The 22,441-nt window shown below is 51.9% G+C and overlaps 1 protein-coding gene and 1 long non-coding RNA gene across 6 annotated transcripts in view; one reads left to right on the forward strand and one right to left on the reverse strand.

Moving 5' to 3' along the window:
• rps6kal (ribosomal protein S6 kinase a, like) overlaps positions 1 to 18,528 on the forward strand; it is a 68,855-nt gene extending 50,327 nt beyond the window's left edge. For 3 of the 5 annotated variants that reach the window (XM_036943611.1, XM_036943610.1, XM_036943614.1), the window contains 6 exons: positions 5,486 to 5,575; positions 9,292 to 9,450; positions 10,159 to 10,320; positions 15,502 to 15,696; positions 17,439 to 17,579; positions 18,312 to 18,528. In XM_036943611.1, the coding sequence (XP_036799506.1) occupies positions 5,486 to 5,575; positions 9,292 to 9,450; positions 10,159 to 10,320; positions 15,502 to 15,696; positions 17,439 to 17,579; positions 18,312 to 18,437 (873 nt within the window). In that variant the 3' untranslated portion in view covers positions 18,438 to 18,528. The remainder of the gene's footprint in view (positions 1 to 5,485; positions 5,576 to 9,291; positions 9,451 to 10,158; positions 10,321 to 15,501; positions 15,697 to 17,438; positions 17,580 to 18,311) is intronic. The other 2 variants (XM_036943612.1, XM_036943613.1) reach the window with 2 other exon arrangements.
• Positions 16,758 to 17,474, reverse strand: LOC118938745. The gene is made up of 2 exons (XR_005036024.1): positions 17,378 to 17,474; positions 16,758 to 17,325 (listed from the first exon to the last, which is right to left on the reverse strand). It is a non-coding gene; the product is annotated as an uncharacterized LOC118938745 (long non-coding RNA).
• Positions 18,529 to 22,441: the final 3,913 nt, after the last annotated feature.

Consider the following 22,441-nt stretch of genomic DNA (forward strand, 5'->3'; position numbering starts at 1 on the left):
TGATGTTATGTTAACACTACTATCTAATCCATATGGATGGGAGTGTTTACACACTGATATGTTAACACTACTATCTAATCCATATGGATGGTAGTGTTGTTTACACACTGTTAACACTACTATCTAATCCATATGGATGGGAGTGTTGTTTACACACTGATGTTAACACTACTATCTAATCCATATGGACGGGAGTGTTGTTTACACACTGATGTTAACACTACTATCTAATCCATATGGACAGGAGTGTTGTTTACACACTGTTAACACTACTATCTAATCCATATGAACGGGAGTGTTGTTTACACACTGATGTTAACACTACTATCTAATCCATATGGACGGGAGTGTTGTTTACACACTGATGTTAACACTACTATCTAATCCATATGGATGGGAGTGTTGTTTACACACTGATGTTAACACTACTATCTAATCCATATGGATGGGAGTGTTGTTTACACACTGATGTTAACACTACTATCTAATCCATATGGATGGGAGTGTTGTTTACACACTGTTAACACTACTATCTAATCCATATGGATGGGAGTGTTGTTTACACACTGATATGTTAACACTACTATCTAATCCATATGGACGGGAGTGTTGTTTACACACTGACATGTTAACACTGCTATCTAATCCATATAGATGGGAGTGTTGTTTACACACTGATGTTATGTTAACACTACTATCTAATCCATATGGATGGGAGTGTTTACACACTGATATGTTAACACTACTATCTAATCCATATGGATGGTAGTGTTGTTTACACACTGTTAACACTACTATCTAATCCATATGGATGGGAGTGTTGTTTACACACTGATGTTAACACTACTATCTAATCCATATGGACGGGAGTGTTGTTTACACACTGATGTTAACACTACTATCTAATCCATATGGACAGGAGTGTTGTTTACACACTGTTAACACTACTATCTAATCCATATGAACGGGAGTGTTGTTTACACACTGATGTTAACACTACTATCTAATCCATATGGACGGGAGTGTTGTTTACACACTGATGTTAACACTACTATCTAATCCATATGGATGGGAGTGTTGTTTACACACTGATGTTAACACTACTATCTAATCCATATGGATGGGAGTGTTGTTTACACACTGTTAACACTACTATCTAATCCATATGGATGGGAGTGTTGTTTACACACTGACATGTTAACACTGCTATCTAATCCATATGGATGGGAGTGTTGTTTACACACTGATATGTTAACACTACTATCTAATCCATATGGATGGGAGTGTTGTTTACATACTGATATGTTAACACTACTATCTAATCCATATGGATGGGAGTGTTGTTTACATACTGATATGTTAACACTACTATCTAATCCATATGGATGGGAGTGTTGTTTACACACTGATATGTTAACACTACTATCTAATCCATATGGATGGGAGTGTTGTTTACACACTGATGTTAACACTACTATCTAATCCATATGGATGGGAGTGTTGTTTACACACTGATGTTAACACTACTATCTAATCCATATGGATGGGAGTGTTGTTTACACACTGATGTTAACACTACTATCTAATCCATATGGATGGGAGTGTTGTTTACACACTGATGTTAACACTACTATCTAATCCATATGGATGGGAGTGTTGTTTACACACTGATGTTAACACTACTATCTAATCCATATGGATGGGAGTGTTGTTTACACACTGATGTTAACACTACTATCTAATCCATATGGATGGGAGTGTTGTTTACACACTGATGTTAACACTACTATCTAATCCATATGGATGGGAGTGTTGTTTACACACTGATGTTAACACTACTATCTAATCCATATGGATGGGAGTGTTGTTTACACACTGATGTTAACACTACTATCTAATCCATATGGATGGGAGTGTTGTTTACACACTGATGTTAACACTACTATCTAATCCATATGGACGGGAGTGTTGTTTACACACTGATGTTAACACTACTATCTAATCCATATTCTCTGTACATCCTTCATTATAGTGATGTTACTTTCATAGAATTATATATTACATCTCTGATTACAAGTGTTTTACTAAATACAGCTTCTACCCCCAAGCCATCAGACTGCTGAACAGCTTCTACCCCAAGCCATTAGTCTGCTGAACAGCTTCTACCCCAAGCCATTAGTCTGCTGAACAGCTTCTGCCCCCAAACCATTAGTCTGCTGAACAGCTTCTACCCCCAAACCATTAGTCTGCTGAACAGCTTCTACCCCCAAGCCATTAGTCTGCTGAACAGCTTCTACCCCCAAGCCATTAGTCTGCTGAACAGCTTCTGCCCCCAAACCATTAGTCTGCTGAACAGCTTCTACTCCCAAGCCATCAGACTGCTGAACAGCTTCTACCCCCAAGCCATTAGTCTGCTGAACAGCTTCTGCCCCCAAACCATTAGTCTGCTGAACAGCTTCTACCCCCAAGCCATCAGACTGCTGAACAGCTTCTACCCCCAAGCCATTAGTCTGCTGAACAGCTTCTGCCCCCAAACCATTAGTCTGCTGAATAGCTTCTACTCCCAAGCCATCAGACTGCTGAACAGCTTCAACCCCCAAGCCATCAGACTGCTGAACAGCTTCTACCCCCAAGCCATCAGACTGCTGAACAGCTTCTACCCCCAAGCCATCAGACTGCTGAACAGCTTCTACCCCCAAGCCATCAGACTGCTGAACAGCTTCTACCCCCAAGCCATCAGACTGCTGAACAGCTTTTACCCCCAAACCATCAGGCTGCTGAACAGCTTCTACCCACAAGCCATCAGGCTGCTGAACAGCTTCTACCCCCAAGCCATCAGGCTGCTGAACAGCTTCTACCCACAAGCCATCAGGCTGCTGAACAGCTTCTACCCCCAAGCCATCAGGCTGCTGAACAGCTTCTACCCCCAAGCCATCAGGCTGCTGAACAGCTTCTACCCCCAAGCCATCAGACTGCTGAACAGCTTCTACCCCCAAGCCATCAGACTGCTGAACAGCTTCTGCCCCCAAACCATTAGTCTGCTGAACAGCTTCTGCCCCCAAACCATTAGTCTGCTGAACAGCTTCTGCCCCCAAACCATTAGTCTGCTGAACCGCTTCTACTCCCAAGCCATCAGACTGCTGAACAGCTTCTACCCCCAAGCCATCAGACTGCTGAACCGCTTCTACTCCCAAGCCATCAGACTGCTGAACAGCTTCTACCCCCAAACCATCATGCTGCTGAACAGCTTCTACCCCCAAGCCATCAGGCTGCTGAACAGCTTCTACCCCAAGCCATTAGAATGCTGAACAGCTTCTACCCCCAAGCCATTAGAATGCTGAACAGCTTCTACCCCCAAGCCATTAGAATGCTGAACAGCTTCTACCCCCAAGCCATTAGAATGCTGAACAGCTTCTACCCCCAAGCCATCAGACTGCTGAACCGCTTCTACTCCCAAGCCATCAGACTGCTGAACAGCTTCTACCCCCAAACCATCATGCTGCTGAACAGCTTCTACCCCCAAGCCATCAGGCTGCTGAACAGCTTCTACCCCAAGCCATTAGAATGCTGAACAGCTTCTACCCCCAAGCCATTAGAATGCTGAACAGCTTCTACCCCCAAGCCATTAGAATGCTGAACAGCTTCTACCCCCAAGCCATCAGACTGCTGAACAGCTTCTATCCCCAAGCCATCAGACTGCTGAACAGCTTCTACCCCCAAGCCATCAGGCTGCTGAACAGCTTCTACCCCCAAACCATTAGTCTGCTGAACAGCTTCTGCCCCCAAACCATTAGTCTGCTGAACAGCTTCTGCCCCCAAACCATTAGTCTGCTGAACAGCTTCTACCCCCAAACCATTAGTCTGCTGAACCGCTTCTACTCCCAAGGCATCAGACTGCTGAACAGCTTCTACCCCCAAACCATCAGGCTGCTGAACAGCTTCTACCCCCAAGCCATCAGGCTGCTGAACAGCTTCTACCCCAAGCCATTAGAATGCTGAACAGCTTCTACCCCCAAGCCATTAGAATGCTGAACAGCTTCTACCCCCAAGCCATCAGACTGCTGAACAGCTTCTACCCCCAAGCCATCAGACTGCTGAACAGCTTCTACCCCCAAGCCATCAGACTGCTGAACAGCTTCTACCCCCAAGCCATCAGACTGCTGAACAGCTTCTACCCCCAAGCCATCATGCTGCTGAACAGCTTCTACCCCCAAACCATCAGACTGCTGAACAGCTTCTACCCCAAGCCATTAGAATGCTGAACAGCTTCTACCCCCAAGCCATTAGAATGCTGAACAGCTTCTACCCCCAAGCCATCAGACTGCTGAACAGCTTCTACCCCCAAGCCATCAGACTGCTGAACAGCTTCTACCCCCAAGCCATCAGACTTCTGAACAGCTTCTACCCCCAAGCCATCAGACTGCTGAACAATTAATCAAATTGCTACCGGACTATTTACATTGACCCCCCCCCCCTCCTCATTTGTTTTTACACAGCTGCTACTTGCTGTTTATTATCTATGCATAGGCTATGCATACCCCTACCTACATATAACAGTTACCTCAACTAACCTGTACCCCCATGCATTGACTCGGTACCGGTATAAAGCCTCGTTATTGTTATTTTATTGTGTTACTTTTTATTATTTTTAACTTTAGTTTATTTGGTAAATATTTTCTTAACTCTTCTTGAACTGTACTGTTGGTTAATGGCTTGTAAGTAAGCAGTTCACGGTAAGGTCTACACTTGTATTCGGAGCATGTGACAAAGTTTGATTTGAAATTAATTGAATATCTGTGATTACTACACTGTGAGTCTATGGAGCAGTTCTCATATCTACCAGCAGAGGGCAGGAGAACAACTCATGGCATCACAGTCGGATTCTGGCTTGTAGCTCTACTGTGATGCTGCACCATAGTTCAAAATGCCGATCAGTTTCCGGGAAGATTTAGCAACTCTACACAGTTCATATAGAAAGATTAACTTAAGGGCCCCCCGAGTGGCGCAGCAGTCTAAGGCACTGCACTGCACCGCAGTGCTTAAGGCCGAAGTCAGCCTGCAGGCCCTGGTTTGATCCCAGGCTGTCACAACCGGCGGTCAACATATGGTGGAGCACAATTGGCCCATCGTTGTCTGGGTTAGGGGAGGGTTCGGTCGGGGGGGCTTTACATGGCTTACAGCTCTCTAGCGCCACCTTGTGGGCCGGGCGCCTGCAGGCTGACTTCGGTTGTCAGTTTAACAGTGTTTCCTCCGACACATTGGTGCAGCTGGCTTCCGGGTTAAGCGGGTGGATGTTAAGGAACGTGGTTTGGCAGGTAATGTTTCGGAGGATGCATGACTCGACCTTCACCTCTCCTGAGCCCTCCAGGGAGTTGCAGTGATGAGGGAGAAAAAGGGTGTAAAAAATGATATAAGCAAAGTCAAGTCAAAGTATCCAACTAAACCTGTTCTAACTAGATACTCACCTCAATGTCTGTCTTTCTAGATAATAGATAAGGGTAAGAGGGATCCATCGGAGGAGATTGAGATTCTGATGAGATACGCACAACACCCCAACATCATCACACTCAAAGATGTAAGTACTGTATCCCAAACTGTTACATTTACATTTGAGTAATTTAGCAGATGCTCTTATTTAGAGCGACTTATAGTTAGTGCATTCATCTTAAAATGGCTAGGTCCCGTGTGGAAATGTATCCCCTCACTACTGTAAGTTGCTCTGGTTAAGAGTGTCTGCTAAAGGACAAATGTAAGTGTAGGTGGGACAACCACATATCACAGTCACCAAGGACAGAGAGACTGGTAACAAGTAGCTATCACCAAGGACAGAGAGACTGGTAACAAGTAGCTATCACCAAGGACAGAGAGACTGGTAACAAGTAGCTATCACCAAGGACAGAGAGACTGGTAACAAGTAGCTATCACCAAGGACAGAGAGACTGGTAACAAGTAGCTATCACCAAGGTCAGAGAGACTGGTAACAAGTAGCTATCACCAAGGTCAGAGAGACTGGTAACAAGTAGCTATCACCAAGGTCAGAGAGACTGGTAACAAGTAGCTATCACCAAGGTCAGAGAGACTGGTAACAAGTAGCTATCACCAAGGTCAGAGAGACTGGTAACAAGTAGCTATCACCAAGGTCAGAGAGACTGGTAACAAGTAGCTATCACCAAGGTCAGAGAGACTGGTAACAAGTAGCTATCACCAAGGACAGAGAGACTGGTAACAAGTAGCTATCACCAAGGACAGAGAGACTGGTAACAAGTAGCTATCACCAAGGTCAGAGAGAAAGGTAACAAGTAGCTATCACCAAGGACAGAGAGAAAGGTAACAAGTTACCTTACCTCTAGGAAACCTAGAGAGGAACCAGGCTATGAGGGGTGGGCCAGTCCTCTTCTGGCTGTGCCGGGTGGAGATTATAACAGAACATGGCCAAGATGTTCAAATGTTCATAAATGGACAGTTGAAACTGGAGCAGCAGCACGGCCAGGTGGACTGGGGACAGCAAGGAGTCATCATGTCAGGTAGTCCTGAGTCATGGTCCTAGGGCTCACGTCCTCCGAGAGAGAGAGAGAGAAAGAAAGAAAGAGAGAATTAGAGACACCGGATAGGACAGGAGAAGTACTCCAGATATAACAAACTGACCCTAGCCCCCCGACACGTAAACTACTACAGCATAAATACTGGAGGCTGAGACAGGAGGGGTCAGGAGACACTGTGGCCCCATCCGATGACACCCCCGGACAGTGCCAAACAGGAAGGATATAACCCCACCCACTTTGCCAAAGCACAGCCCCCACACCAATAGAGGGATATCTTCAACCACCAACTTACCATCCTGAGACAAGGCCGAGTATAGCCCACAAAGATCTCCGTCACGGCACAACCCAAGGGGGGGCGCCAACCCAGACAGGTAGATCACATCAGTGACTCAACCCACTCAAGTGACGCACCCCTCCTAGGGATGGTATGAAAGAGCCCTAGTAAGCCAGTGACTCAGCCCCTGTAATAGGGTTAGAGGCAGAGAATCCCAGTGGAAAGAGGGGAACCGGCCAGGCAGAGATATCTGGAGAGAGATGGGGCAGGTTGTCAGGCAGACAGACCTCACTAGTCGCAAGATGTTATCTGGAGAGAGAGGGGCAGGTTGTCAGGCAGACAGACCTCACTAGTCGCAAGATGTTATCTGGAGAGAGAGGGGGCAGGTTGTCGGGTAGTTCTGTGTAAGTGAGACCAGCGGACTCAATAGGGGGTTGCAGACCTGGAGGAGGGTTGCAGTGAGATTAGTAGGAGAACAGAGACCTGGAGGGGTTGCAGTGAGATTAGTAGGAGAACAGAGACCTGGAGGGGTTGCAGTGAGATTAGTAGGAGAACAGAGACCTGGAGGAGGTTACAGTGAGATTAGTAGGATAACAGAGACCTGGAGGGGGTTACAGTGAGATTAGTAGGAGAATAGAGACCTGGAGGGGGGTTACAGTGAGATTAGTAGGAGAACAGAGACCTGGAGGGGGTTACAGTGAGATTAGTAGGAGAACAGAGACCTGGAGGGGGGTTACAGTGAGATTAATAGGAGAACAGAGACCTGGAGGGGTTGCAGTGAGATTAGTAGGAGAACAGAGACCTGGGGGGGGGTGACAGTGAGATTATTAGGAGAACAGAGACCTGGAGGGGTTTACAGTGAAATTAGTAGGAGAACAGAGACCTGGAGGGGTTGCAGTGAGATTAGTAGGAGAACAGAGACCTGGAGGGGGGTCACAGTGAGATTAGTAGGAGAACAGAGACCTGGAGGGAGTTACAGTGAGATTAGTAGGAGAACAGAGACCTGGAGGGGGGTTACAGTGAGATTAGTAGGGGAACAGAGACCTGGAGGGGGGTTACAGTGAGATTAGTAGGAGAACAGAGACCTGGAAGGGGTTACAGTGAGATTAGTAGGAGAACAGAGACCTGGAGGGGGGTTACAGTGAGATTAGTAGGAGAACAGAGACCTGGAGGGGGGTTACAGTGAGATTAGTAGGAGAACAGAGACCTGGAGGGGGTTACAGTGAGATTAGTAGGAGAACAGCCTCTAGTAAAGATGAGGTCAAGTGTATTGCTCCCTTGTGAGTTGGAGGGGACTGGGAAAGGGTGAAGTCAAGAGAGGTAAGGAGGGGAAATAAATAAATCAAAGGCAGATGTCGGGAGGTTGAAGTCACCAAGTACGAAGAGCGGTGAGCCATCAGCAGGAAATGAACGAACTTATCAAGGTGTCAAGCTCATTGAGGAACTCTACAAAGGCACCTGGTGGGCGATAGATGACAACAATGTTCAGCTTGAGTGGACAGCAGACAGTGACATCATGGAATTCAAATGAGATGGACAGGTGAGAAAAGAGAACATCTCCACTTAGGAGAATTGAGTAGCCCTGTGCCACCACCGTGATGACCAGATGCTCTCGGACTATGAGAGAAACATAGTCAGATGAAGAGAGAGCAGCTGGAGTAGCAGTGTTCTCTGGGGTGATCATGTCTCCGTCAGGGCCAAAAGGTCTAGGGACTGAAGGGCAGCATAGGCTGAGAGGAACTCTGCGTTTTTGACCGCAGATCGGCAGTTCCAAGCTCTGCTAGAAACCCAGGAATTCCACATGGGTTGTGTGCGCAGGGTACACTACATTAGAAGGGTTGCAGCCAAGGGGTGGGAAGTGTCTGTAAATAACTAGGTAAGATACTCAAGTGAGAGAGTGGAGCCTTCCCCCCTTTCCTTCCTCAAACAACTCCGCAGAACTGTCTTCGTTTCGGCGACGGCCTTAGTTTTGAGAAAATAGAGATCTGAAGTGCTACTACTATTTGCCAAACTGTTACCGTACCCCTAAGCTGTTACCGTACCCCTAAGCTGTTACCGTACCCCTAAGCTGTTACCGTACCCCTAAGCTGTTACCGTACCCCTAAGCTGTTACCGTACCCCTAAGCTGTTACCGTACCCCTAAGCTGTTACCGTACCCCTAAGCTGTTAACGTACCCCTAAGCTGTTAACGTACCCCTAAGCTGTTAACGGAACCCCTAAGCTGTTACCGGAACCCCTAAGCTGTTACCGGAACCCCTAAGCTGTTACCGGAACCCCTAAGCTGTTACCGGAACCCCTAAGCTGTTACCGGAACCCCTAAGCTGTTACCGGAACCCCTAAGCTGTTACCGTACACCTAAGCTGTTATCGTACCCCTAAACTGGGTCTCTGTCTGTATGTATTCCGTTTGTACTGGCAGCTCAGTGTATTAACGTGTGTGTGTGTGTGTGTGTGTGTGTGTGTGTGTGTGTGTTAGGTGTATGATGAGGGCAGGTATGTGTATGTGGTAACAGAACTGATGAAGGGAGGAGAGTTACTGGATAAGATCCTCAGACAGAAGTTCTTCTCAGAGAGAGAAGCAAGCTCTGTTCTCTACACTATTACCAAGACTGTCCACTACCTGCACTGTCAAGGGGTAAGACTGAGACACAGTATGAAGAAACATCTACACACGTGTAACACACTGTAGACTGACGTAAGACTGACCCACCTTGGGTGTGGGTGTTTTTTTCAAACTTTTGTCTAACATATCTCTCTCACTCCTCCCTTCCGTCCTCTCTTCCTCTCTACCTCCTATCCTTCCTCCTCCCTCCCACCCCCTCCTCCCTCTATCATCCTATTTCCTGTTTCTTCTCTCTCTCTCGCCTCCCTCTCTCTCCTTCCCCTCTCGCTCCTCTTCCCCTTCTCTCTCTCTCACTCCTCTTCCCTCTCGCTCGCTCCTCTTCCCTCTTCCCTCTCGCTCGCTCCTCTTCCCTCTTCCCTCTCGCTCGCTCCTCTTCCCTCTTGCTCTCGCTCGCTCCTCTTCCCTCTCGCTCGCTCCTCCTCGCTCTCGCTTGCTCCTCTTCACGCTCGCTCCTCTTCCCTCTCTCTCACTCCTTTTCCCTTTCTCGCTCACTCCTCTTCCCTTTCTCGCTCACTCCTCTTCCCTCTCTCGCTCACTCCTCTTCCCTCTCTCTCTCTCGCTCCTCTTCCTCTCTTCTCTTCCCTCCTCTTCCCCCTCTCTCCCCTCCATCCTCCCGCTCTCTCCTCCCTCTCGCTCTTTCTCCTCTTCCCTCTCTCTCCTCTTCCCCCCTCTCTCCTTCCTCTTCCTCCTTCATCTCTTTCCTCCCCCTCTTTCCTATAGGTTGTCCATAGGGACTTAAAGCCCAGTAACATCCTCTATATGGACGACAGTGGGAATCCTGATTCTATCAGGATCTGTGATTTTGGTTTCTCCAAGCAGCTGAGAGGAGGAAACGGACTGCTACTAACACCATGTTACACAGCTAACTTTGTTGCTCCAGAGGTGAGCGAGAGGAGGAAGAAGAGGGAGAGAAAGCAGTGGGTTAGGAAGGTTAGAGGTTTAGGAAGGATAAAGCTGTAGGGTTAGGAAGGATAACGTTGTAGGGTTAGGATGGATAAAGTTGGTGGGTTAGGAAGGGTCAAGATAGAGGGTTAGGGTTAAAGGGTTAAGTTAGATTGGTAAAGTTAGGGTTAGGAAGGGTGAAGTTAGGGTTGGGAAGGGTGAAGTTAGGGTTGGGAAGGGTGAAGTTAGGGTTGGGAAGGGTGAAGTTAGGGTTGGGAAGGGTGAAGTTAGGGTTGGGAAGGGTGAAGTTAGGGTTGGGAAGGGTGAAGTTAGGGTTGGGAAGGGTGACATTGGAGGGTTGGGAAGGGTGAAGTTAGGGTTAGGAAGGGTGAAGTTAGGGTTAGGAAGGGTGAAGTTAGGGTTAGGAAGGGTGACATTGGAGGTTTGGGAAGGGTGAAGTTAGGGTTAGGAAGGGTGAAGTTAGGGTTAGGAAGGGTGACATTGGAGGTTTGGGAAGGGTGAAGTTAGGGTTAGGAAGGGTGAAGTTAGGGTTGGGAAGGGTGAAGTTAGGGTTAGGAAGGGTGAAGTTAGGGTTAGGAAGGGTGAAGTTGGGGTTAGGAAGGGTGAAGTTGGGGTTAGGAAGGGTGACATTGGAGGTTTGGGAAGGGTGAAGTTAGGGTTAGGAAGGGTGACATTGGAGGGTTGGGAAGGGTGACATTGGAGGGTTGGGAAGGGTGAAGTTGGGGTTAGGAAGGGGGAAGTTGGGGTTAGGAAGGGGGAAGTTGGGGTTGGGAAGGGTGAAGTTGGGGTTAGGAAGGGGGAAGTTGGGGTTAGGAAGGGGGAAGTTGGGGTTGGGAAGGGTGAAGTTAGGGTTAGGAAGGGTGAAGTTAGGGTTAGGAAGGGTGACATTGGAGGTTTGGGAAAGGTGAAGTTAGGGTTAGGAAGGGTGAAGTTAGGGTTAGGAAGGGTGAAGTTAGGGTTAGGAAGGGTGAAGTTAGGGTTAGGAAGGGTGACATTGGAGGTTTGGGAAGTGTGAAGTTAGGTTTGGGAAGGGTGAAGTTAGGGTTAGGAAGGGTGAAGTTAGGGTTAGGAAGGGTGAAGTTAGGGTTAGGAAGGGTGACATTGGAGGTTTGGGAAGGGTGAAGTTAGGGTTAGGAAGGGTGACATTGGAGGTTTGGGAAGGGTGGAGTTAGGGTTAGGAAGGGTGAAGTTAGGGTTAGGAAGGGTGACATTGGAGGTTTGGGAAGGGTGAAGTTAGGGTTAGGAAGGGTGAAGTTAGGGTTAGGAAGGGTGACATTGGAGGGTTGGGAAGGGTGAAGTTAGGGTTAGGAAGGGTGAAGTTAGGGTTAGGAAGGGTGAAGTTAGGGTTAGGAAGGGTGAAGTTAGGGTTAGGAAGGGTGACATTGGAGGTTTGGGAAGGGTGAAGTTAGGGTTAGGAAGGGTGACATTGGAGGTTTGGGAAGGGTGACGTTAGGGTTAGGAAGGGTGAAGTTAGGGTTAGGAAGGGTGACATTGGAGGTTTGGGAAGGGTGACATTGGAGGTTTGGGAAGGGTGACATTGGAGGGTAGGGAAGGGTAAAGTTGGTGTTTAGGAAGGGTGTAGTTGGAAAGTTAGGGTGTATCTAAATAATAGATAATATGTCAACCAGACAATAGCGTATTCAATAGAAAGGAAAAAGAACGAAGGGCGTGCACAGTCTCGAGCGCAAACCAGTACTGCATGCTTCCCCAGTCCCCTAACCAAAAGCTATTTTTCTTCGTCGTTTTTCAGAAAACAAGCCGGAAACCATGTCTAAAGACTGTTGACATCTAGTGGAAGCCATAGGACCTGCAATCTGGGCAATAACCAATTACATAGTCAATAGCCATTCAATGGAAAACCACTCGCATTAAAAAAATCCCACTTCCAGGATGGATTTTCCTGTGGTTTTCACCTGCCATATCAGTTCTGTTATACTCAGAATTTTTTTTTAACAGTTTTAGAAACGTCAAAGTGTTTTCTATCCAATTCTACCAAGTACAGTGGGGCAAAAAAATATTTAGTCAGCCACCAATTGTGCAAGTTCTTCCACTTAAAAAGATGAGAGAGGCCTGTACATCATAGGTACACTTCAACTATGACAGACAAAATTAGGGAAAAAATCCAAAAAATCACGTTGTAGGATTTTAAATGAATTTATTTGCAAATTATGGTGGAAAATAAGTATTTGGTCACCTACAAACAAGCAATATTTCTGGCTCTCACAGACCTGTAACTTCTTCTTTAAGAGGCTCCTCTGTCCTCCACTCGTTACCTGTATTAATGGCACCTGTTTGAACTTGTTATTAGTATAAAAGACACCTGTCCACAACCTCAAACAGTCACACTCCAAACTCCACTATGGCCGAGACCAAAGAGCTGTCAAATGACACCAGAAACAAAATTGTAGACCTGCACCAGGCTGGGAAGACTGAATCTGCAATAGGTAAGCAGCTTGGTTTGAAGAAATCAACTGTGGGAGCAATTATTAGGAAATGGAAGACATACAAGACCACTGATAATCTGCCTCGATCTGGGGCTCCACGCAAGATCTCACCCCGTGGGGTCAAAATGATCACAAGAACGGTGAGCAAAAATCGCCGGAACCACACGGGGGGACCTAGTGAATGACCTGCAGAGAGCTGGGACCAAAGTAACAAAGTCTACCATCAGTAACACACTACGCCGCCAGGGACTCAAATCCTGCAGTGCCAGACGTGTCCCCCTGCTTAAGCCAGTACATGTCCAGGCCCGTCTGAAGTTTTCTAGAGAGCATTTGGATGATCCAGAAGAAGATTGGGAGAATGTCATATGTTCAGATGAAACCAAAATAGAACTTTTTGGTAAAAACTCAACTCATTGTGTTTGGAGGACAAAGAATGCTGAGTTGCATCCAAAGAACACCATACCTACTGTGAAGCATGGGGGTGGAAACATCATGCTTTGGGGCTGTTTTTCTGCAAAGGGACCAGGACGACTGATCCGTGTAAAGGAAAGAATGAATGGGGCCATGTATCGTGAGATTTTGAGTGAAAACCTCCTTCCATTAGCAAGGGCATTGAAGATGAAACGTGGCTGGGTCTTTCAGCATGACAATGATCCCAACACACTGCCTGGGCAATGAAGGAGTGGCTTCGTAAGAAGCATTTCAAGGTCCTGGAGTGGCCTAGCCAGTCTCCAGATCTCAACCCCATAGAAAATCTTTGGAGGGAGTTGAAAGTCCGTGTTGCCCAGCAACAGCCCCAAAACATCACTGCTCTAGAGGAGATCTGCATGGAGGAATGGGCCAACATACCAGCAACAGTGTGTGGAAACCTTGTGAAGACTTACAGAAAACGTTTGACCTCTGTCATTGCCAACAAAGGGTATATAACAAAGTATTGAGATAAACTTTGTTATTGACCAAATACTTATTTTCCACCATAATTTGCAAATAAATTAATAAAAAAATCCTACAATGTGATTTTCGAGATTATTTTTTTCTTCTCATTTTGTCTGTCATAGTTGAAGTGTACCTATGATGAAAATTACAGGCCTCTCATCTTTTTAAGTGGGAGAACTTGCACAATTGGTGGCTGACTAAATACTTTTTTGCCCCACTGTATATGCATATCATTGCTTCTGAGCCTGAGTAACAGGCAGTTTACTTTGGACATTTATCAGAGTTTCCGAATAGTGCCCTTTGTCACTAAAAAGTTAGGAAGGGTAAAGTTGGAGTGTTTGGGCTAGACAGGGGTAAGTTAGATGGTTATGATTGGTTAAGTTAGATGGGTGAAGTTGGATGGTTACGAAAGGCTAAAGATTGTGTTAGGAAGTCTACAGTGAGTTAGGAATGGTAAAATTAGGGTTGACATTAGGAAGGTGAAGTTAGATGGTTTAGGGTTAGGAAGGGTAAAGTTAGGGTTGACATTAGGAAGGGTAAAGTTAGGGTTGACATTAGGAAGGGTAAAGTTAGGGTTGACATTAGGAAGGGTAAAGTTAGGGTTGACATTAGAAAGGGTAAAGTTAGGGTTGACATTATGAAGGTGAAGTTAGATGGTTTAGGGTTAGGAAGGGTGAAGTTAGGGTTGGCATTAGGAAGGTTAAAGTTAGGGTTGACATTAGGTAGGGTAAAGTTAGGGTTGACATTAGGTAGGGTAAAGTTAGGGTTGACATTAGGAAGGGTCAAGTTAGGGTTGACATTAGGAAGGGTCAAGTTAGGGTTGACATTAGGAATGGTGAAGTTAGGGTTGACATTAGGAAGGGTGAAGTTAGGGTTGACATTAGGAAGGGTAAAGTTAGGGTTGACATTAGGAAGGGTAAAGTTAGGGTTGACATTAGGAAGGGTAAAGTTAGGGTTGACATTAGGAAGGGTAAAGTTAGGGTTGACATTAGGAAGGGTAAAGTTAGGGTTGACGTCAGGAAGGGTGAAGTTAGGGTTGGCATTAGGAAGGTGAAGTTAGATGGTTTAGGGTTAGGAAGGGTGAAGTTAGATGGTTTAGGGTTTGGATGGGTGAAGTTAGATGTTTTAGGGTTTGGATGGGTGAAGTTAGATGGTTTAGGGTTAGGAAGGGTAAAGTTAGGGTTGACATTAGGAAGGGTAAAGTTAGGGTTGACATTAGGAAGGGTAAAGTTAGGGTTGACGTCAGGAAGGGTGAAGTTAGGGTTGGCATTAGGAAGGTGAAGTTAGATGGTTTAGGGTTAGGAAGGGTGAAGTTAGATGGTTTAGGGTTTGGATGGGTGAAGTTAGATGGTTTAGGGTTAGGAAGGGTGAAGTTAGGGTTGGCATTAGGAAGGTGAGGTTAGATGGTTTAGGGTTAGGAAGGGTGAAGTTAGATGGTTTAGGGTTAGGAAGGGTGAAGTTAGATGGTTTAGGGTTTGGATGGGTGAAGTTAGGGTTGGCATTAGGAAGGTGAAGTTAGATGGTTTAGGGTTAGGAAGGGTGAAGTTAGATGGTTTAGGGTTTGGATGGGTGAAGTTAGATGGTTTAGGGTTTGGATGGGTGAAGTTAGATGGTTTAGGGTTTGGATGGGTGAAGTTAGATGGTTTAGGGTTAGGAAGGTGAAGTTAAGCAATCGGAGTGTTCTCTAGCCCCTTACCTGTACTGAGTTTGTGTGTGTTGTCTTTTGCTGTTTGTGTTTCTCTGGATGTGACTCTCTCTGTGTATGTATTTCTGTGTGTAGGTGTTGATGCGTCAGGGTTATGATGCTGCCTGTGATATCTGGAGTCTTGGAGTGTTGTTATACACCATGTTAGCAGGATACACGCCCTTCGCTAACGGCCCCAAGGACACACCTGAAGAGATCCTGTTGAGGATGGGGTCAGGGAAGTTCTCTCTGAGTGGTGGGAACTGGGACATGGTGTCTGACAGCTCCAAGGTACACACTGTTATCTAGCATGCTGCTTGTTGACCAGTCTGTTGTTGTGTGTCTCTAGGACCTGTTATCTAGCATGCTGCTTGTTGACCAGTCTGTTGTTGTTGTGGCTCTAGGACCTGTTATCTAGCATGCTGCTTGTTGACCAGTCTGTTGTTGTGTCTCTAGGACCTGTTATCTAGCATGCTGCTTGTTGACCAGTCTGTTGTTGTGTCTCTAGGACCTGTTATCTAGCATGCTGCTCGTTGACCAGTCTGTTGTTGTTGTGTCTCTAGGACCTGTTATCTAGCATGCTGCTTGTTGACCAGTCTGTTGTTGTTGTGTCTCTAGGACCTGTTATCTAGCATGCTGCTTGTTGACCAGTCAGTTGTTGTGTCTCTAGGACCTGTTATCTAGCATGCTGCTTGTTGACCAGTCTGTTGTTGTGTCTCTAGGACCTGTTATCTAGCATGCTGCTTGTTGACCAGTCTGTTGTTGTGTCTCTAGGACCTGTTATCTAGCATGCTGCTTGTTGACCAGTCTGTTGTTGTGTCTCTAGGACCTGTTATCTAGCATGCTGCCTGTTGACCAGTCTGTTGTTGTGTCTCTAGGACCTGTTATCTAGCATGCTGCCTGTTGACCAGTCTGTTGTTGTGTCTCTAGGACCTGTTATCTAGCATGCTGCTTGTTGACCAATCTGTTGTTGTGTCTCTAGGACCTGTTATCTAGCATGCTGCTTGTTGACCAGTCTGTTGTTGTGTCTCTAGGACCTGTTATCTAGCATGCTGCTTGTTGACCAGTCTGTTGTTGTGTCTCTAGGACCTGTTATCTAGCATGCTGCTTGTTGACCAATCTGTTGTTGTGTCTCTAGGACCTGTTATCTAGCATGCTGCTTGTTGACCAGTCTGTTGTTGTGTCTCTAGGACCTGTTATCTAGCATGCTGCTTGTTGACCAGTCTGTTGTTGTGTGTTTGTTCGTGTCTCTAGGACCTGTTATCTAGCATGCTGCTTGTTGACCAGTCTGTTGTTGTTGTGTCTCTAGGACCTGTTATCTAGCATGCTGCTTGTTGACCAGTCAGTTGTTGTGTCTCTAGGACCTGTTATCTAGCATGCTGCTTGTTGACCAGTCTGTTGTTGTGTCTCTAGGACCTGTTATCTAGCATGCTGCTTGTTGACCAGTCTGTTGTTGTGTCTCTAGGACCTGTTATCTAGCATGCTGCTTGTTGACCAGTCTGTTGTTGTGTCTCTAGGACCTGTTATCTAGCATGCTGCTTGTTGACCAGTCTGTTGTTGTGTCTCTAGGACCTGTTATCTAGCATGCTGCCTGTTGACCAGTCTGTTGTTGTGTCTCTAGGACCTGTTATCTAGCATGCTGCTTGTTGACCAATCTGTTGTTGTGTCTCTAGGACCTGTTATCTAGCATGCTGCTTGTTGACCAGTCTGTTGTTGTGTCTCTAGGACCTGTTATCTAGCATGCTGCTTGTTGACCAGTCTGTTGTTGTGTGTTTGTTCGTGTCTCTAGGACCTGTTATCTAGCATGCTGCTTGTTGACCAGTCTGTTGTTGTGTGTTTGTTCGTGTCTCTAGGACCTGTTATCTAGCATGCTGCTTGTTGACCAGTCTGTTGTTGTGTGTTTGTTCGTGTCTCTAGGACCTGTTATCTAGCATGCTGCTTGTTGACCAGTCTGTTGTTGTGTCTCTAGGACCTGTTATCTAGCATGCTGCTTGTTGACCAGTCTGTTGTTGTGTGTTTGTTCGTGTCTCTAGGACCTCCTCTCTAAGATGCTTCATGTTGATCCTCACCAGCGTTATTCAGCTGAACAGGTCCTGAAACACGCCTGGATCACGCAACGAGACACGTTACCACACTTCCAGCTCGCACGCCACGATGCACCACACCTCGTTAAGGTAACACACACCACGACGTACCACACCTCGTTAAGGTAACACACACCACGACGCACCACACCTCGTTAAGGTAACACACACCACGACGCACCACACCTCGTTAAGGTAACACACACCACGACGCACCACACCTCGTTAAGGTAACACACACCACGACGCACCACACCTCGTTAAGGTAACACACACCACGACGCACCACACCTCGTTAAGGTAACATACACCACGACGCACCACACCTCGTTAAGGTAACACACACCACGACGCACCACACCTCGTTAAGGTAACACACACCACGACGCACCACACCTCGTTAAGGTAACACACACCACGACGCACCACACCTCGTTAAGGTAACACACACCACGACGCACCACACCTCGTTAAGGTATCACGCACCACGACGCACCACACCTCGTTAAGGTATCACGCACCACACCTCGTTAAGGTATCACGCACCACGACGCACCACACCTCGTTAAGGTAACACACACACCATGGTGCCTGATGGTCAACCCCTTTAGTCAGTTAGCTACGGTGCTTGACTGTCAACCCCTTTAGCCAGTTAGCTACGGTGCTTGACTGTCAACCCTAGTCTTTAAGCGGAGGGGCCCAGAGGCAGTTTACCAATGCACCCTGTGTATGTGTGTGTGTGGTGTGTGTGTTTTGGAAAGATGACAGCAGAGAGAACTGCTATCAACTAAATGATCCTGTGTTTGTGTGTTTCCTGTGTAGGAAGCGATGGCAGCTACTTACTCTGCTCTGGGTCATAAGACGTGTCAGCCAGTCCTGGAGCCAGTAGCTGCTTCTAGCCTGGCACAGAGACGCAACATGAAGAAACTCACCTCTATTGACATATAACACACACACCTCGGACCCAGCCTCCCACTGCCCCAGCCTCCCACTGCCCCAGCCTCCCACTGCCCCAGCCTCCCACTGCCCCAGCCTCCCTCTGCCCCAGCCTTCCCCAGCCCGTCTCCCCTCGGCCCCAGCCCGTCTCCCCTCGGCCCCAGCCTTCCCCAGCCCGTCTCCCCTCGGCCCCAGCCTTCCCCAGCCCGTCTCCCCTCGGCCCCAGCCTTCCCCAGCCCGTCTCCCCTCGGCCCCAGCCTTCCCCAGCCCGTCTCCCCTCGGCCCCAGCCTTACCTTGCCCGTCTCCCCTCGGCCCCAACCCGTCTCCCCTCGGCCCCAGCCTTCCCCAGCCCGTCTCCCCTCGGCCCCAGCCTTCCCCAGCCCGTCTCCCCTCGGCCCCAGCCTTCCCCAGCCCGTCTCCCCTCGGCCCCAGCCTTCCCCAGCCCGTCTCCCCTCGGCCCCAGCCTTCCCCAGCCCGTCTCCCCTCGGCCCCAGCCTTCCCCAGCCCGTCTCCCCTCGGCCCCAGCCTTCCCCAGCCCGTCTCCCCTCGGCCCCAGCCTTCCCCAGCCAGTTTCCCCTCGGCCCCAGCCTTCCCCAGCCCGTCTCCCCTCGGCCCCAGGCTTCCCCAGCCCGTCTCCCCTCGGCCCCAGCCTTCCCCAGCCCGTCTCCCCTCGGCCCCAGCCTTCCCCAGCCCGTCTCCCCTCGGCCCCAGCCTTCCCCAGCCCGTCTCCCCTCGGCCCCAGCCTTCCCCAGCCCGTCTCCCCTCGGCCCCAGCCTTACCTTGCCCGTCTCCCCTCGGCCCCAACCCGTCTCCCCTCGGCCCCAGCCTTCCCCAGTCCGTCTCCCCTCGGCCCCAGCCTTCCCCAGCCCGTCTCCCCTCGGCCCCAGCCTTCCCCAGCCCGTCTCCCCTCGGCCCCAGCCTTCCCCAGCCCGTCTCCCCTCGGCCCCAGCCTTCCCCAGCCCGTCTCCCCTCGGCCCCAGCCTTCCCCAGCCCGTCTCCCCTCGGCCCCAGCCTTACCTTGCCCGTCTCCCCTCGGCCCCAGCCTTCCCCAGCCCGTCTCCCCTCGGCCCCAGCCTTCCCCAGCCCGTCTCCCCTCGGCCCCAGCCTTCCCCAGCCCGTCTCCCCTCGGCCCCAGCCTTCCCCAGCCCGTCTCCCCTCGGCCCCAGCCTTCCCCAGCCCGTCTCCCCTCGGCCCCAGCCTTCCCCAGCCCGTCTCCCCTCGGCCCCAGCCTTCCCCAGCCCGTCTCCCCTCGGCCCCAGCCTTCCCCAGCCCGTCTCCCCTCGGCCCCAGCCTTCCCCAGCCCGTCTCCCCTCGGCCCCAGCCTTCCCCAGCCCGTCTCCCCTCGGCCCCAGCCTTCCCCAGCCCGTCTCCCCTCGGCCCCAGCCTTCCCCAGCCCGTCTCCCCTCGGCCCCAGCCTTCCCCAGCCCGTCTCCCCTCGGCCCCAGCCTTCCCTAGCCAGTTTCCCCTCGGCCCCAACCCGTCTCCCCTCGGCCCCAGCCTTCCCCAGCCCGTCTCCCCTCGGCCCCAGCCCGTCTCCCCTCGGCCCCAGCCTTACCCTGCCCGTCTCCCCTCGGCCCCAGCCTTCCCCAGCCCGTCTCCCCTCAGCCCCAGTCTTCCCCAGCCCGTCTCCCCTCGGCCCCAGCCTTCCCCAGTCCGTCTCCCCTCGGCCCCAGCCTTCCCCAGCCCGTCTCCCCTCGGCCCCAGCCTTCCCCAGCCCGTCTCCCCTCGGCCCCAGCCTTCCCCAGCCCGTCTCCCCTCGGCCCCAGCCTTCCCCAGCCCGTCTCCCCTCGGCCCCAGCCTTCCCCAGCCCGTCTCCCCTCGGCCCCAGCCTTCCCCAGCCCGTCTCCCCTCGGCCCCAGCCTTAACCAGCCCGTCTCCCCTCGGCCCCAGCCTTAACCAGCCCGTCTCCCCTCGGCCCCAGCCTTCCCCAGCCCGTCTCCCCTCGGCCCCAGCCTTCCCCAGCCCGTCTCCCCTCGGCCCCAGCCCGTCTCCCTTCGGCCCCAGCCTTCGGCCCCAGCCTTCCCCAGTCCGTCTCACCCTCGGCCCCAGCCTTCCCCAGCCCGTCTACCCTCGTCCCCAGCCTTCCCCAGCCCGTCTCCCCTCGGCCCCAGCCTTCCCCAGCCCGTCTCCCCTCGGCCCCAGCCCGTCTCCCCTCGGCCCCAGCCTTCCCCAGCCCGTCTCCCCTCGGCCTCAACCTTCCCCAACCCGTCTCCCCTCGGCCCCAGCCTTACCCTGCCCGTCTCCCCTCGGCCCCAACCCGTCTCCCCTCGGCCCCCAGCCTGCCCCAACCTGTCTCCCCTCGGCCCCAGTCTTCCCCATCCCGTCTCCCCTCGGCCCCAGCCTTCCCCAGCCCGTCTCCCCTCGGCCCCAGCCTTCCCCAACCCGTCTCCCCTCGGCCCCAGCCTTACCCTGCCCGTCTCCCCTCGGCCCCAACCCGTCTCCCCTCGGCCCCAGCCTGCCCCATCCCGTCTCCCCTCGGCCCCAGCCTTCCCCAGCCCGTCTCCCCTCGGCCCCAGCCTTCCCCAACCCGTCTCCCCTCGGCCCCAGCCTTACCCTGCCCGTCTCCCCTCGGCCCCAACCCGTCTCCCCTCGGCCCCAGCCTGCCCCAACCCGTCTCCCCTCGGCCCCAGCCTGCCCCAACCCGTCTCCCCTCGGCCCCAGCCTGCCCCAACCCGTCTCCCCTCGGCCCCAGCCTTCCCCAGCCCGTCTCCCCTCGGCCCCAGCCTTCCCCAGCCCGTCTCCCCTCGGCCCCAGCCTTCCCCAGCCCGTCTCCCCTCGGCCCCAGCCTTCCCCAGCCCGTCTCCCCTCGGCCCCAGCCTTCCCCAGCCCGTCTCCCCTCGGCCCCAGCCTTCCCCAGCCCGTCTCCCCTCGGCCCCAGCCTTCCCCAGCCCGTCTCCCCTCGGCCCCAGCCTTCCCCAGCCCGTCTCCCCTCGGCCCCAGCCTTCCCCAGCCCGTCTCCCCTCGGCCCCAGCCTTCCCCAGCCCGTCTCCGCCCGGCCCCAGCCTTCCCCAGCCCGTCTCCCCTCGGCCCCAGCCTTCCCCAGCCCGTCTCCCCTCGGCCCCAGCCTTCCCCAGCCCGTCTCCCCTCGGCCCCAGCCTTCCCCAGCCCGTCTCCCCTCGGCCCCAGCCTGCCCCAGCCCGTCTCCCCTCGGCCCCAGCCTTACCTTGCCCGTCTCCCCTCGGCCCCAACCTGTCTCCCCTCGGCCCCAGCCTTCCCCAGCCCGTCTCCCCTCGGCCCCAGCCTTCCCCAGCCCGTCTCCCCTCGGCCCCAGCCTTCCCCAGCCCGTCTCCCCTCGGCCCCAGCCTTCCCTAGCCAGTTTCCCCTCGGCCCCAACCCGTCTCCCCTCGGCCCCAGCCTTCCCCAGCCCGTCTCCCCTCGGCCCCAGCCCGTCTCCCCTCGGCCCCAGCCTTACCCTGCCCGTCTCCCCTCGGCCCCAGCCTTCCCCAGCCCGTCTCCCCTCAGCCCCAGTCTTCCCCAGCCCGTCTCCCCTCGGCCCCAGCCTTCCCCAGTCCGTCTCCCCTCGGCCCCAGCCTTCCCCAGCCCGTCTCCCCTCGGCCCCAGCCTTCCCCAGCCCGTCTCCCCTCGGCCCCAGCCTTCCCCAGCCCGTCTCCCCTCGGCCCCAGCCTTCCCCAGCCCGTCTCCCCTCGGCCCCAGCCTTCCCCAGCCCGTCTCCCCTCGGCCCCAGCCTTCCCCAGCCCGTCTCCCCTCGGCCCCAGCCTTAACCAGCCCGTCTCCCCTCGGCCCCAGCCTTAACCAGCCCGTCTCCCCTCGGCCCCAGCCTTCCCCAGCCCGTCTCCCCTCGGCCCCAGCCCGTCTCCCTTCGGCCCCAGCCTTCGGCCCCAGCCTTCCCCAGTCCGTCTCACCCTCGGCCCCAGCCTTCCCCAGCCCGTCTACCCTCGTCCCCAGCCTTCCCCAGCCCGTCTCCCCTCGGCCCCAGCCTTCCCCAGCCCGTCTCCCCTCGGCCCCAACCCGTCTCCCCTCGGCCCCAGCCTTCCCCAGCCCGTCTCCCCTCGGC

Source organism: Oncorhynchus mykiss, chromosome 14 (assembly GCF_013265735.2).
Source record: "Oncorhynchus mykiss isolate Arlee chromosome 14, USDA_OmykA_1.1, whole genome shotgun sequence".
In the NCBI taxonomy this organism is placed as follows: Eukaryota; Metazoa; Chordata; class Actinopteri; order Salmoniformes; family Salmonidae; genus Oncorhynchus; species Oncorhynchus mykiss.